At 46.4% G+C, this 16636-nt stretch overlaps 1 protein-coding gene across 13 annotated transcripts in view; it reads left to right on the forward strand.

The window, feature by feature from the left end:
• Positions 1-16636, forward strand: part of ZDHHC3 (zDHHC palmitoyltransferase 3) — a 119780-nt gene that overhangs the window by 65444 nt on the left and 37700 nt on the right. For all 13 annotated transcript variants that reach the window (XM_074345084.1, XM_045509840.2, XM_045509842.2 and 10 more), the window contains one exon: positions 9297-9626. In XM_074345084.1, coding sequence (XP_074201185.1) covers positions 9321-9626 — 306 coding nt within the window. In that variant the 5' untranslated portion in view covers positions 9297-9320. The remainder of the gene's footprint in view (positions 1-9296; positions 9627-16636) is intronic.

The following is a 16636-nucleotide window of genomic DNA, read 5'->3' on the forward strand; positions in this document are numbered from 1 at the left end:
GCCCTAGGAGAACATTGCTAAAATTTATGTCAGAGAATATTTTGCCTGTGTTTTCTTCTAAGAGGTTTATAGTGTCTTGTCTTATATTTCAGTCTTTAAGCCATTTTGAGTTTATTTTTGTGTATGCTATGAGGGAGTATTCTAACCTCATTGATTTACGTACTGCTGTCCAGTTATCCCAACCCCATTTGCTGAAGAGACTGTCTTTACTCCATTGTATGTTCTTGTCTCCTTTGTCAAAGATTAATTGACCAAAAGTGTGTGGGTTTATTTCTGGGCTCTCTGTTCTGTTCCATTGATCCATATGTCTGTTTTTGTACCGATACTATGGTGTTTTGATTACTGTAGGTCTGCAGTATTGTCTGAAGTCTGGGAGGGTTATTCTTCCAACTTCATTCTTTTTCTTCAGTATATTGCTTTGGCAATTCTGGGTCTTTTGTGATTCTATGTAAATTTTAGGATTATTTGTTCTAGTTCTGTGAAAAATGTTCTGGGTAATTTGATAGGGATCCCATCAAATCTGTAGATTGCTTTGGGTAGCATGGCCATTTTAACAATTTTAATTCTTTAATCCAAGAACATGGGTTATCTTTCCATTTCTTTAAGTCATCTTTAATTTCCTTAGTCAGTGTTTTGTAGTTCTCCATGTATGTCTTTCAGTTCCTTGGTCAGGTTTATTCCTAAGTATTTTGGGGTTTTTGATGCAATTTTAAAAGGAATTACTTTGTTTCATTTTGTTTTGTTTCTTTTCTTTTCTTTCTTTCCTCCTTTCCTTCTCTTTTTTTTTTTTTTTTTTTAGAATAAACAATTCCAAAATTTATATGGAACCATAAAAGACCCCAAATTGCCAAAGCCATCTTTTGTAGGTCTTTTTTTTCTCTTTCTTCTTTTTATTCTCTTTTCTTATGGCTTGACTAGAGAAGTTCCTTTCACATTTGTTGTAAAGCTCGTTTGGTGGTGCTGAATTCTTTTAGCTTTTGTTTATCTGTGAAGCTTCTGATTTCTCCATCAAATCTGAAGGAGAGCCTTGCTGGATAGAGTATTTGTGGTTGTGAGTTTTCCCCTTTCATCACTTTAAAGACCGTGCCACTCCCTTCTGGCCTATAGAGTTTCTGCTGAAAAATCAGCTGATAACATACAAGTGAACTCCCTAAAGGTCATTTGTTGCTTTTCTCTTGCTAAATTTAATATTTTCTCCTCATCCTTAATTTTTGTCAATTTGATTACTGTGTGCTTTGGTGTGTTCCTCTTTGGGCTGATCCTGTGTGGAACTCTCTGCACTTCCTGGACCTGGGTGACTGTTTCCTTTCTCAAGTTGGGGAAGTTTTCAGTTATTAAAGGGGATTGTTTCTTTACTTTCCTTTTCTGATATTTCATTGTTAGTGTAAAGAAATGCAATTGATTTCTGTATGTTAATCTTGTATCCTGCTACCTTGCCAAATTTTTTTATCAGCTCTAGCAGTTAGTAATGGAGTGTTTAGAGTTTTCTATATATAGTATCATGTCATCCACATATAATGACAGTTTTACCTCTTCTCTTTCAATTTGGATCTCTTTTATTTCTTTCTGTTGTCTAATTGCTATGGCCAGGACTTCCAATACTATATTGAATAGAAGTGATGAGAGTGGGCATCCTTGTCTTGTTCCAGGTTTTAGTAGGAAAGCTTTTAATTTTTCACAGTTGAATATTATGCTGGCTGTAGGTTTGTCATAAATAGCTTTTATTATGTTGAGTATGTTCCCTCTATACCCACTTTGGTTAGAGTTTTTATCATAAATGGGTGTCGCATTAAATCTGTAGATTGAATTTTATCAAATGCTTTTTTTTGCATCTGTTGGGATGATCATGTGGTCTTGTTCTTGTTGATGTGGTGGATCACAATGATTGATTTGCTTATGTTGAACCATCCTCGTGTCCCTGGGAAGAACCCAACTTGATCATACTGTATAATCTTTTTTATGTGCTGTTGGATTCTCTTTGCTAACATTTTGTTGAGGATTTTTGCATCTATATTCATCATTGCTATTGGCCTATAGTTTTCTTTTTTTGGTAGTGTCTTTGTCTGGCTTTGGTATCAGGGTGATGGTGGCTTCATAGAACGAGTTTGGGAGTGTTCCCTCTTCAGTATTTTGAAAGAGTTTGAGAAGGATCTGTATGAGCTCTTCTTTTTATGTTTGATAGAATTTCTCAGTGAAGCCATCTGGGCCTGCGCTTTTGTTTGTAGGGAGGTTTTTTATTGCTGATTCTATTTCACTTCTAGTGATTGGTCTGTTCAGATGATCTCTTCTTGATTCAGTTTTGGTGGACCATATGCTTCTAGAAACTTGTTCGTTTCTTCTAAGTTGTCCAATTTATTGCCATATAGTTGTTTAAAAAGTCTCTTTCTTAAGGGTTTCTGCTGTCTTGCTGATGTTAATGATACCTACTAAAAAGTTGATGAAATTGAATTTCAACTACTATATAGTTCCTACTAGTAGGGATCCAGAAAATTTAAGTTTAATCCTTTCTTTTCTTTTTTTTTTTCCTTCCTCCCTCCCTCCCTTCTTTCCTTACTTCCCTCCTTTCTTCCTTCCTCTCTAAACCAAGGGAAAATAATTGCACCTGATTTTGAGTTTGTTACACTAGTCTCCATGCACATATTTCATACTGGCCTTAATGGTTGGGTTCGTTGCCCTTTGTTAATACTACTTTAATCTATACAGTCCCAAGATATACTTGTATGCTGTGCATGAATGCATGCACGAGTGGGTGCAATGTTTTAGCAAAGTAATCTTCGCAAAGCCCTTTGACATGCTTCTAAGGATTTGGTAGCTGAACTTCTCTGTGCCTTCAGTATAGGAGCTTGTCTCATGAAAGCAGGTGAAGTCGGCAATCTGAGAGGATCTGGGGTTCTTGGGACATTTGCTGGATTGAGAACAGTGGGATTTGTGGGCTCTAATACATCCCATACTGAAGTTTTATGTAACAGTGATGGATTTGTAAGGATTTGCCCCTCACTCAACAGGCACTGTAGCTGGATTCTGCCTGTCACTAATTGTCACCACTTGGCCAGGCCAGGAGTCTAGCCTGGCCAACTACCCACTGATGGGCCATAGTGGGATAGGGCCTGTGAGCTTGGCCTTAGTATCACCATTTTTAAACCCTCTGAACAGCCCAGCCATGAGTAGGCAGCATTGGAATTGAGCCATAAGTGGTGTACTGCAAGGCCGATTTGGGCCCCAGTCCTTGGGGCACACAGGGCCCTAGGCTGCACTTGACGGAATACATTTGTCTGCCTGTCTGGATTAGTGGAGGGGAACACTTGTGGTTGGGCATAATGAAGTGCATATATTATAGGTGCATCTGGAGGCAATCCTCTGGACCAGAAGCAGTGAGGTGTTTTGTAAATTAGCACTAATTTCAATCATTTCTTGGCTTTTGCTTCTGAAACTCTCAGAGGGAAGACTAGATGATTTCCTTAGACTTACTGCATGCTGCCCCCAACCGAGCTCAGATTGTCATTCTGGACACCATATCTGCCTTATCATTAGGATTGCCAACTCTAGGGAGCTCCAAAATGCCTCTGATGCTGTGAATCTCTCATATAGCTTTCATAGCCCCAGGGCTTAGCCCTTGCACCTTTCTGGCCCTCATTGCACTCCTGTGTTGGCAGGAAGAAATAGTTAGTTTGGGTGTAGATTACTAACGTATGGAGAAGCCATCTCTTTTTAATGCTATAAAACCCTTGTCCGAAAAAGTACAATGTACTCATTTTATTGCATTTCACAGATACTGTGTTTTTGACAAATTGAAGGTTTGTGGTAACCTTGCATTGAGTAAAGTCTGTCAGTGCCATTTTTCCAGTAGCATTTGCTCACTTCCTGACTTCATATTTTGGTAATTCTTGCAATATTTCAGGCTTTCTCATTATTATATTTTCTATAGTGATCTGTGATGAGTGATCTTTTTTTTTTTGTCCAATTAAACCCCAGTTTTAATAATTACAAGGTTATTTTTTGACCACGTGTCAAAGAATTTTATTTGGGGTACACCCTAGTTTCTGTGCTGCCATCGTCTGTCTGTCAGTGTTTAGACGCAAATACAGCATGTGATGAGTGATCTTTTTTTTTTTGTCCAATTAAACCCCAGTTTTAATAATTACAAGGTTATTTTTTGACCACGTGTCAAAGAATTTTATTTGGGGTACACCCTGGTTTCTGCGCTGCCATCGTCTGTCTGTCAGTGTTTAGACGCAAATACAGCATGTGCTGAGTGATCTTTGATGTTACAGCTGTGCCTCCCTTGAAGGCTGAGATGTTGGTTAGCGTTTTTTAGAGGTAATGTATTTTCATCAAGTATGTACATTGGGGTTTTTTTTAAGCATAATAATGTATACTTAATAGACTACAGTATAATGTAAATATCACTTTTGTATGCACTGGGAAACCAAAAAACTTGTGTGACTCGTTTTATTACAATATTCTGTTTATTACATATGGTCTGGAGCCAGACTTGCAGTATCTTCCAGGTATGGCTGTAATTAAACTTGCAGAATGGTCATTGTTGATGATCTTTCTTTGGAGAACTGGTAGCCACTTACAAGAACAGAAAACCTAGTTCCAGCAAACCAGAACTCAGGCCTGTTGCCTTAGTGCCTCCCTGGGCTCGCTGGCCTCTGGTCTCAGAGCCCTGTCATTTGTGTTGTCTGTCACTGCCAGAGTGGCCTTGCTATAACATGGATATGACCCTCTCCCAACTTTCCTCGGGAACTTAAATGGTTCACCAGTACCTCCAGGGTAAATTCCTAACTCATGAAATCCTGGCCTTCTAAGGCAGAACCTTCTCCCTACCTTTAAAGCTTCATTTTCACTTATACTTCCCCCATTCCCAAGAAAGCCCACATACGTACATGCCCATGCACACAGCCCCGGACATCTAGCCCCCACCCCACCACCACCCCATGCACCACCTCTCTCCCTGCCAGGTCCACCCACCCCCTTGCCTTTGAGCAGTACACTTCCCTTGGCTACACGCCCCGCTCACATCCTACCCCTCAGAAGTCCTTGCCCTGAAAAATTCTGTTTGTCTCAATTCTGAGTTGTGTGGGAGCTTGGGTTTTCTTTTTTGCCAGGAGTACTGTTTGCCCCTCTGTTATGCTGTTTATTAGCCACCTATGTGTTAGTATTATCGTGGTGTGTGTCTGGTTTATGTATCCATTCACTTAAGAACTATTGGTTTGAGCACATATTCATGCCAGTTACAAAGCTAAACAAAATGGAACTTGCAGGTTAGTAGAAAAAAAGCAATTAAGATCTGTCTTACCAGATTGGGAGCTGGGAGAGGAAGGGCAGGGCCTGACCAGGGTAGTGCATGTATACGTGCGTGCGCCCACACACACACATGTTATCGTCCTCTTGATCCCTGGGTGTGAGTGCCCTGCGCTTTCGTTGCATTCAGTAACTGCGCCGTGCATGTCTGAGTTGAATTGGACAGGAGACTTGAGAAGGCAAACAGGGCAGGGCCATGGGGTGCAGTGGGCTGGGAGGGGAACTGAACGAGGCCACCCCTCTGAGGGTGTGAGTTGGCTGGCAGGAGTGGTACTGACGCTTCTGCGACCCACCAGCCTCCCAGTGGGCCTCCCCAGAGGCTGAACAGCCAGTTCTGCCTGACTCCTCTCAAGCATCGCCTCAGGTCAGGAGTGAGTCCTGGGCAAAGAGCCTCCCTCTCAAGGATTGGAATTGCCCTAGCTGGAAAAGGCAAAGAGGTCATTATCTGCCTTTTCTGTTGTTGTCACTAGGGGCAGAGTGAAGAGGGTGGGTACAGTTTGTTTCAAGGTGGGTTTTCCCATATTTCTCAGCTTTTCAGTTGGCTCATTTAAGGAACAGATCCTTATTAGAAAGCTATATTCATTGCTTTTGTGGGGGCTGGGGGTTAAGTATACTTTTTATAGCAGCATGCCTTCCTTGGTTTTGGTTGGACTGTTTGAAACTCTATGTAAAGTGTGGGTTGGAGCATGCTCTTCCCTTGTCTGGGTCCTTTCCCAGAGCACAGGCTCTCACCCACCAATGAGGGGCAGTGGGAAAACACTCCTCTGTCCACTCTTTGGTTTCACATTGTCTGAAGGTGGAACATCTGGTTACTTGAGGAAGAGTCACAGTCCATCTACTTTGTGGTCCTATTTGGGGCGCCCTCCGCCATGTGGAATATGACCACAGCCCTAAAAGTAAGCAAACAAGGCCTCCAAGAGGTGGGCCTGGGACTGCAAGTCTCCTGGAATTTTACTCCTATATTTGTGTAATGAATACATGTAGTAAGTGGCTGCTTTGTGCCAGGCACTGGGCTAATGTAAAGACAGGGCTCCCAGCCCTCAAGGATTGTATGAAGGGAGAGCAGAGCTGGTGTTCCCTAAAGGCCTGTTACCTAAACTGAGTACCTTTCTTTCACAAACACATCTAACAAGATTTAGTTTTACTTGCTTTACCAGCCCACAGCCAACCAGCAGTAGTAAACAGTGGGTGTAGGGAAGATGGGTAGCTGTTGACCCAGAAATGACAGCCAGGAATGGAGGAGGAAGACAGATACCCATACAATGGAGATGCCAGAATTACAGTTATGTGTGAAGCCGAGATCCCAGTGTCTTTCCCATACCCCATGAGGACATCATTACCTAACACTCCAGTAATTGATGTTCATGGTAATGCCTCTAAATCTTTCCAAAGAAATGGATGGTTATCGTACTTAACGCAAGAACAGCTATAATATCTCTTCGTTGTTTTTTATTTTATTTTTAATATGTCCAACTTAACTGTCTAAATGATTAAAATATGTTTCTGCTTAGGAACAAGCCATAGTTACCTGGGAAATTTACTTACATGGTGGGGCCTATTCTTCAGCAGAACCACACGTATGAAACACAACTTGAGTGTAGTCATGTCACTGCCACAGGTACCATCAGGAATGAGCAGTTGTCAAAGGATAGATAGAATACAGTCAGCTTCTGGGAAAATTCACCATGAGCATAATATAGTCACTGGAAGTATACACAAGAGCATTGCTCTGAAATTTATTTTCAGTGATCATCCATTGCTGAAAACCACACTTTATGATATTTGAAGAACCGTTTCGTGAGGTGCACATGTGGTGGCGAGATAACCCCCAGGCAGCAGATGACAGGAGGGTACACTGCCACAAATTTCGATGGGGTGGGGTGAGTTGTAACTGACCACATAGGTCACACTGAGCTGTTCTGCAGGTGAAGCAGGCAGACCTTTGGGATGCTACAGGTTCAGTTCCAGATCACTGCAATAAAGTGACTAATCAATAAAGCAAGTCACACAAATTTCTTAGTTTCCCAGTACCTATAAAAGTTTTGTTTACGCTGTAGTCTATTACATGTGCAATAGCATTGTGTCTAAAAAAATGTATATACCTTAATTTAAAAATACTTTATTGCTAAGAAAATGCTATCACATGAGCCCTCAGCAAGTCATAATCTTTTTGCTGGTGGAGGGTCTTCCCTCATTGGTTGCTGACTAAGAGCACAAGGTTGCTGTGTTGGGAAATTCTGAAACTGTCACTTCTACTGGACTTGAGATGGTTATTCTCTCCGTGTCATGCTTCTCGTTCCCCGGCTCCCAACAGTGTACACAGCGTGTGGCAGTCACTTTGAGTATTTGTTGAGTCGATGTTCCTCTGGACAAGTAGACAGTACACATTTGACTGCCTTTCAGCCATTAATTCCCTGCCACTCTGGTGGTAGGGGGGAGGCCTGGGCCTTATTCTTTCATTATTAGTCTGTGCAACTTTTGGCTCTGGAATGTCTGTCATTTTGAGTAGTAGTCACTGTTCTGCCCTCTCAGCTTTCTGGACACGTCCTTACTTTTCATGACTGTACTGTATTCACTCCAGATCCTCTTTCCTTTGTTGGGGGTAGGGCAGTGGAGGGAGGAGGAAAATTGGACAAAGGGTAAAGATAACCCAGTACAACCACTGAAAGAGCCACAGTCTTCAGAAAAACACACATAGCTAGGGCTGAGTAATTTTTGAGTGATTCCTCTGCTGTGAAGGGACTTGAGTTCTCAAAGGACTGAGATGTCACTTGCCTGCATCATAGACACTGCTACGGGTGACTTTCCCATGGCACCTACATCTGGCAGAGAACTGGAGACATCAAGGTTTCTGAGCAACCTGGTTGGTGCAGCGACAGGCCACAGAGTTTAAGACAAAGAACTAGAGGAGGGCAGTCTGGAGTTGCCATGTATTGCAGTGCGTGCCATGGACAAATGGGCTTCAGTTGTGGAGTCTCGGCTGTTTCAGGGCCGTCCCCAGAGGCTCACCCACAGCGGCGAGGAAGAACGGGAGCGCGGCTGGCACTCACTTCTGAAGGAAGTGTGCCGGCTGTGCTGTGCCCAGGGTCTTAGAGTCAGCATGCATCACCACACCTCCACCCCCTCCACCCTCACGCCAACCCTGTGAGGAGGGGCTGGGGCTGGTGTTTTCACAGGTCAGGAGACCAAGCCTCCTGAAGCCCCACAGCCAGATGGTGGGGAGGCATCTTTGGACTCATTGTCCAGCATTCCTACACTTCGCCCCATCACCCATGGGGAGAGCAGAATTCAGAGTCTCTTATCCCTGGAAAATAAGCCATTTGGGCCATAGTGCTAAAAAGCCTGGCTGGTTTCGAGAGCACTCCCCCTCCTGGTGGCTGTTTTGCCTTTACTATTGGCTAATGGGTACAGTTAGAATGTCTTCATGGTTGCTGCTTAACCCTAGTCCTAGGTAACCACTACTTTCCTCCCGCTCAGTCTCAGACAGCCTCCGCATTAGTCCCTGGTTTGTCCACAGTGTAGGGGCAGCGGTGTTACTGCTGAAGAGCGTTTTCCCAGAGGGTCTGGTGCTCCACTCCCCACCTCTTTGCCTTTTAGGTCAAAGTTTGAGCATATATATGGAGGCACTGTCTGCCCAGTGAATCCATAATAAAAGCAGAGACCTGGAAACTAGTCCCACCTCCCAGCTGGTGTGTTGTCTGTGCTGCTGCTGGTCTGGCTGACCGTGGGCAAGGCCTTTGCCCTTGGAATGCTCCCTTTTCATTATCTGTCATGCGAAGGCTTTGGTCAAGGTGGCCTGGTTTCACAAAGGCTAACTTAACTCTCAGGGGTAGGGATGAGAACTCACATCGGAAATGAATAGAAGGTTTAGGCAACTTTTCTGTAAGCAGCTCACACAGACACTCATGGCTCACTTTGGAAAGATGATTCTGTCAAGTCCCCTTGATGGCCAGACAACACCTGACTTTGAGTTCTCTCCTCTCTTCCAGATGCCAGTATGGACAGAATAGCTTATGATGCTTATCCCCGCCCACCACTTCCGAGACATTGAGCGGAAGCCAGAATACCTCCAGCCGGAGAAGTGCATCCCACCTCCCCACCCCAGTGCTGTGGGAACCATGTGGTTTATCCGCGACGGCTGTGGCATTGCCTGTGCCATCGTCACCTGGTTTCTGGTCCTCTATGCGGAGTTTGTGGTCCTCTTTGTCATGCTGATTCCATCCCGAGACTACGTGTACAGCGTCATCAACGGAATTGTGTTCAACCTGCTGGCCTTCTTGGCCCTGGCTTCCCACTGCCGGGCCATGCTGACGGACCCCGTGAGTATGTCTGGGCTTGTTTTGACCAGCCCACACTCTCCTCCTCTGGCCCTGGCATGGCCACAGCCTGCATGTGCCCCTGATCTTGGCAATGTGGAGACAAGAGCCGGGGCTGGGGTGGGAAAGTGGGGTCAGGCCCCACCGAGGGGACACCATCTATGCCACAGCCAGGCTGTCTTGGTTGAGTGACGCTATCTGTATGTTGGTACCTACATTAATTGACCCTGCTGTGGGTGGCATCTAGCCTACAGGAAATCTTGCTTCTAGTTAGAAAGGTGCAGTTGAAAACCATGAGGCTGGGGCTGGATGATCAGGAGTGGAAAGCATGCTGGGAGTTGGGTCAGGACGGGGCTTCTTGGTGAAGACAGGACTGGAGCTGTGTGGGGCTGAAATGAAAGCCCTATCAAGTTCCAGGAACCTGCATGGAAATGGCCTTTACTTTGTTGGGGGAGGCCCTTTTCCTCAAAAGCTGGACAAGCCTGTTTCAGGACATAGCAGGTCCCTCTTGGTGACTATCTCTGGGTAAACAGTGGTGTTCTGCCCAGTGACATAGCTAAATGTGCCAAGCTGTGCAAGTGGCTATCGAGTGTCGTTTACCCTGGTATTAAATCCTCCGTTCCTGCTCATTATCTTGTATGGGAAAAGCAAGAGTGCGTTATTTGATAAAGACCTCCTACGGCTTAATTGTTGCAGGACTTCAGAGGAGTGTGTTTAAATTAAGAAAGCCAAGGCAGTGGCACTGACCACACAGATTTTGTTTGTGTGAGCCCCAAGGAGAGTGCAGGAAAGATGCTAGGTCCTGATCTAGTGTCCCCTCTCGAAGGGCTCCATTTCCTGCTGGTTCGGGTGGTGGATCATTAATCTGTCCCTAAGGAAAGCAGCTTTCCCATCTCAATGACAAGTTAGCCACTGGCCCAGACGGCGCCTCTTCTTGTGTGCATGCCTGGGTAGATCACACACACTGGCAGTCACGGGTCTGTTGGCCCAGTGTCTCCACTTCTCATTAGATTGTTGGACGACCGTCACTTGAAGGAAATGAAGTACGTGGTTATAAGTGCCCCAAAGCACAAGGGTACGAAAGGGTTTCCCCGGCAGCATCAACTTGATCAGACCGGAAACAAGTTAAGAGTTTATTCAGAAATTTTATGTTGCCCTTGCTGTTGGGAATACAGGAGTAAAAGATGTTATTTGTCTCAGCTTATAATTTAGTGTCTGCTAAACCCCAAGCACTGTTCCTTCCCTTAAGGTGCCATCTGTCTAGAGGAGAAGACAGGTGGGGCTAGCCCCATGTGATGAAGGCTGTGGTAGAAGGAAGCACAGATTGCTGTGGAAGAATAAGAATTAATCAATCTAAGCAGGGGTGGCTTCCTGGAGGAGGCGATGCCCAAGCCAGTTCTCATTAGAACAGTGTATGTGGGCTGGGGAGGTGGAGAGTGGTAGGGCAGGAAGACATTGATGCGTTCTAGGCAGAGGGAGTAGCATACACAGAGACACAGACCTGCAGAATGTGATTGTTTGGAGTGGTGGGAACTTAGAATGGGTTTGGGTTGGTGTTGTGGCCAGAGTATCAAAGAAGTAGAGTAGGGGGTGGATAATGGAGGCCATCTAGAGCCCCTGAGGAGTTTAAACAAAAGAGTGATGCGATCAGGTTGTCATTTTACAAGAATCATGCTGGCAGCAGTGAGGAGGAGCCCAGGGGGCACTGAGGGGAGGGATAAAATGAGTGCCGTGTTCATCGAGCACATACTATGTGAGAGGGGCCTACTGAGCAATGGAGACAGCTGTGAGCGAGGCAGCCTCATCCCTGCCCTCTTGCCTCCTAGCGGAGGGTGTCAGGCAGTAAAGATGTGGTGAAACAAGGTAATTTCAGAAAGCGAAGGGTGCTTGGAAGACAGGAAAACAGTAAAACACCACAGGTCTGGTGTTGGGGTGGTGACTTTCTGGGGCGAAGAGGGACTGTTTAGCTGAAGGAGATCTGGGACAGTCCCTGCAGCAGTGCCTTGTGACTTGAGGCCCGAATGACAGGAGGCTGCAGGCCAAGAGGTGAGGCTCTGAGGGCAGCGCCTCGCGGGCAGAGGAGTCGGTACAGAGGCCCAGAGATAGCGTGCTTGACACATCTGAGAAAACAGGTCTAAGAGCAGGGTGACTGCAGTGTGGTGGGTGGAGGCAAGAGGGGCTGGAAGAGGTGGAGAGGGCTGTGGAGGCCAGGCCGGGCAGGGCCTCCTGAGAACTTCAGTCTCTCTCGTCAGTGCCATGGGAAGCCATCAGAGGGCCATGACATGACCTGATTTTTAAAAAGACATTGCCTTGTGCTTGCGATGGGGGTCTGAGGTGGGATGAGGAGAAGCAGGAGGATGAGAGGTATCGCCGTGGGCCATGCAGGATGCGGGGGCCGCCCAGACCAGAGTGGGAGCGGGGAAGCTGGGGGAGAGAAGCTGTGGGATTTGGAATATATAAAGCCATTCATTGTCAGGCCTGGCTGCGCATTAGAATCCCTTGGGAGCTTTTGAAAATTACTAATGCTTGGGTCCCACCCCTAGAGATTCTGTTCTAATTGGTCTGGGATGGGACCCTGGGATTGGAGTGCTTTAAAGCCCCCAGGTGTCCCTCATATTCAGCCAGGTCTGAGAACCGCCATTCAGAGAAGTAATAGACTGGGAGAGAGCGGGAAGGGGATGCCTTCCATATTCTTGGCTTGAGAATCTTGGAGATTTGCTTGTGCCATTTACTGAATGTGAGACTCTGGGGAGAACAGATTTTGGAGGAGAAATCAAGGCTCCTGTTACGGCCAAACAGTGTCTCTATTTCATGTAAGCAGAGGTGCCAGGTGGGTAGTAGATACCAAGTCTGGGTGGTGGGGAGTCAGGATCAGAGAGTGGAGTGTGGAGGTCTTTGGTTTCTAGAAGGCATGTGAATCGGGGAACTGGAATTGGGGTGGGAGTGAAAGGAGGCTTCCGCCCTGGCCTTCGGGCTGCCCTCACACCCGTGTGTTCTTTTACCCCCACGTTGACTCCTGTGGCCCCTCTAGGGACCTCCTGAGTCTGACCCCTTGCAGTTGGATGCAGGGGCAAATGATTCTCACTGTGGTATGTTGCTCAGCTTCCAATCCCAAGTGAGATCCACAAACAACATTCCAAACACCGTTCAGCTTCTCCTAGGTGTTTTGCTGGTGCCCCAAAGAAAATTGGGCCAAAAAAACACATCATCTGTTAAATGTCTTTCTAAGGGGAGCAGCTCAAAGCACAGCCTACAGACATGCCCCCTCTCTGCCTCTCCCCACTCCCAGCCTGTGACATCTCATGCAAAACCCAGCAGGCAAAACAGAGGGAGGTGGAGCTGCAGAGGAAGGACACCCTGGGGCACCTTGGCTTCCAAGGGGTGGAGTTGGGAGCCCAGATCTCACACTGAAAGCAGATCAGTTAGGGATTCTTATAAACACTGCAGGCCGAGTCTGTTTTTAGAAAGGCGTCACTGCAGGGTTCTAAAGAGTTCCCTAATAAGATTATAATGTTTTGTATCTCAAGAGTTCATGTTGTTTGTAATTTTTGAGAAAAGTTTATGTCCAGAGGTTATAAACAATGTATAACAATGTGTGCATTGTATATAATTTTTTTAGGCAGAAAAAGTCCATCCTAAGGTTATAAACAGTGCGTAACAATGTATGGCTTATATGTCACTTTCCTTTGTTAGTATTACTAGTTAAAAAAAAAAAAATCTCCTGTAGTCTCAGCCAAATAGTTACTGCATCACTTTCAGCTTTGAATTTCTTTTTCCAACTGTAACATCAGAACAGCTGGGAAGAGGGGAGTGACTCACTCAGAGGTGAAACTCCCATTTAAGAAATGGGGTACGAGGGGCAGGTCTGTGAGGAGAGGGAAGGAGACAGGTGGACAGAGGGGCAGTGCCTCACTTGGCAGGTGTGTGGCCTGGAGGTGGTGTGGCCGTGGGCAGGAGCACAAGGGCGACTGGTGTTTCATCCCAGGGTGCCCTCTCCTTCCCTGCCCTGACGTTGTGTAATGTCATCAGAGGAGCTTTCTGTGTTCCTGAAACACTTGAGGCATTGAGAGGTCTAGAGTGGCTCCACTTGCCCAGAGGAGGCAGCCTCTCAAAGACAACCTGGACTCATTCTTATCTTAGTACCCTGTCCCCGCCCTGCCAGCCCCATCCCAGTTTCACCGCCTGTTCTTTTCCAGTTCTGAATACATTGTAATTCCTCACCCTGTGAGCCCCCTCAGGAATCATGAAGGATTCCCTTTAAAATTTAGATCTGGGACGGGGGAAGGTATAGCTCAGTGGTAAAACACATGCTTAGCATACACGAGGTCCTGGGTTCAATCCCCAGTAGCTCCATTAAAAAAATAAATAAAAACTTAATTATCTTTCCCCCCTACAGAAAAAATTTAGATCTGGGACAATGTCTGTCTCCCAGATGCTTAAAGCCGAGGGACAGCTTTCTTTTTGTCCTGGCTGCCAGGAAGCCCAAAGCCAAATGCTACACAGTCACAGCAGTTGCTTCCTTGGACCTAATCACTTATTAACCTCACTGTAAATGATCTCAAATCTCAGACTTGAGAAGAGGAGGAATAGCAATTGATTCAGTTTAACCACAGCGTTAAGAGAAGGAAAATTTATCTGATTGCCTGCCACTGCCCCTCCTTGCCTTTGGATCCCACCCTGTAAACACCTTGCTATAAACGGACCCCACGTGACCATCTGAGACCACTGCAGGCCAGTGGTTGGAGTTTCAGCTGCCAAAGCTCTGCAGTGGAAATGGCGGGACTCAATTGAGTGTGCAGTGGTATTCCCTTCTGGACTCTGGGTGGGCTTACTGAGCACAGCGGTGTACAGAGTCAGCGAGCAAGAATTCACTGAGGCCAGTACTGTGGCAGCATGATGTTGGGAACACAGGAGGAATAGCGCTGGGTCGTCCCACAGCCGCATGACCAGCTGGGTGCAGCCAGAGAAGGGACTTGCACAGTTCGCTCAGAGGTGTTGGCACATTACGTGGGTCAGGTCGGGGACTTGCTTCAGGGTCCATTTGAGGAAGATGCTGCATTCTCCCTCGTGCCAGGCAACCTCTCATGCCTGCCACTGAGTAATCCATAAACATCGACTGGGAAATCTTTCTAGCTCCAGAGAGAGGAGGGTAACCGATTTGGGGATTACCTTCCTCCTACTTTTCTGTGGAGGAGACAGATGGCCTTGCGACACAGGCCTGGGCTGGTCACCCTGTTTCTGGCAGAGCTGTTGGAGGGAGCGTTTGTGCCTGGACCAGCAGGTGTGAGCATGCCTCGACTCCTGTGCCCTGAAACAGCTTAAGCAAGTTTTCATACTTGTTGCTTGAAATAAATGGAATCATTGGTGCTTCTTTGGAACCCATCTCCTTTTCATTGTGTCATTTCTACACCCCTGTACTATCCTGTACTAACTAAAGCAGGCCTTATTATCCTGCGCTTGTTTCAATCATAATGTTGGTGTGATGATACAGTTCTTAGCAAGAGAACGGTATTATGGCATCAAGGCAATTAAAAAACAAAACAAAACTGTTCAAGTCTTAATGAAAATAGCTAATAAGTACATAAGTTGTCTTCTGACCGAGGCATAGATTCGACTTGGACTGCCTAGGCCTGAATCTTGGCTCTGCCACTTAATAGTCATGATCTCCGGAAGTTTCTTAATTTCTCTGCTTTAGTTACCTCATCTATAAAATGTGGAATGTCATAGTCTCTCCCTCTTAGGTTTATTGTCAGAATTAACTGACAAAGTTGGAACTGTGCCTGGCATATAAGCACTCAGTAAATGTCTGTGTATCATTATCATCATTCAACTTGGGTTTATTGAATACTTGTTCCATGCCAGGCCCTGGGCAATTCACCACTCTACAAATTAAAAGACGCTGTCTTTGTCCTCCAGGAATTTACTGTCTGTAGGAGAGATCAGTGTAGGGTTTAACGATAGGTGTTATAAGACAAAAATGCAAGTTGTGGTAGCACAAGGGCCAAGTGATGGATTCTGTCCTGGGTGTAGCCTGGGGCCACTAGGAAGGAGGCAGAGAAGGTGATTGCTGAGTAGGTTTTGGTTTAGGTGCAAGAGGCCAGGAGGTGCCTGACAGGCTGGAGGGGAGGTGCTAATATGGGTCCCTAAGGGCACAGGAAGACTTGGAGAGCATGGAGCCTTTGGGAAACTCCAGGTAGTCCACAAGGCAGGACTGTCAGAGGAGGGCGGCGACACTGGAAGAGTGGTCCAGGGCTGGGTCTTGGTGGCCTTGCCTGAGCCCTGCTCAGGAGCTTGGACTCTGGACCACGTGAAGGCTCCAGGGAGCCAGGGAAGGCTTTTAGACAAGGGGAATTACATGATCAGATTTACATTTTAGAAAATTTACTCTGGAACATAGTAGGGAGAAAGGATAGAGGTGAGGCTGCAGGGTACAGGGAAGAAAGGATGGAGGTGACGCTGCAAGGTGCAAGGGAGAGGCTGGAGGCAGGAAGCCTGGAAGACTCAACATGTCTGGGGCACAGGATGATAGGGCTCAATTAAGGCCATGGGAGTGGCATGGAGGGAGAACATGGGATTTGAGGCATGATTTGGGGGCAAAACTGACCTGGTGGAGTAGGTGGGAGTGTGGGACAGAGGGTTAAAAGAGTTAGGGACGACTACTGGGTTTCTACGCCAGGTGACTGTATAGATGGATGTCCCATGGGCCAGGGAGGGGAGAACAGGAAAGACAGTTTGGGGAGGAAATGATGGGTTCAATTCTAGCATGCTGAATTGGAGGGCTTGGTTTACTTTGTTTTAGTGCCAATTGAACAACCAGTTGAGACATCTTCAGCTCCAGAAGAGGTCTGAGTTGGAGCTGGTGATGGGGGAGATAGTCTGGGGAATGCAGATGAGCAGGGAGGAGGGCTGGTGGGGGAGCCGAGGAACACCACCTCCAGGATGAACGGGGTCGCTGGAGACAGGGAGAGGCTCAGCCCCAGGGTCAGGTAGAGACCCAGAGGGCATGGAGCTGC

The sequence above is a fragment of the Camelus bactrianus genome, chromosome 17 (genome assembly GCF_048773025.1).
Source record: "Camelus bactrianus isolate YW-2024 breed Bactrian camel chromosome 17, ASM4877302v1, whole genome shotgun sequence".
Taxonomy (NCBI): domain Eukaryota; kingdom Metazoa; phylum Chordata; class Mammalia; order Artiodactyla; family Camelidae; genus Camelus; species Camelus bactrianus.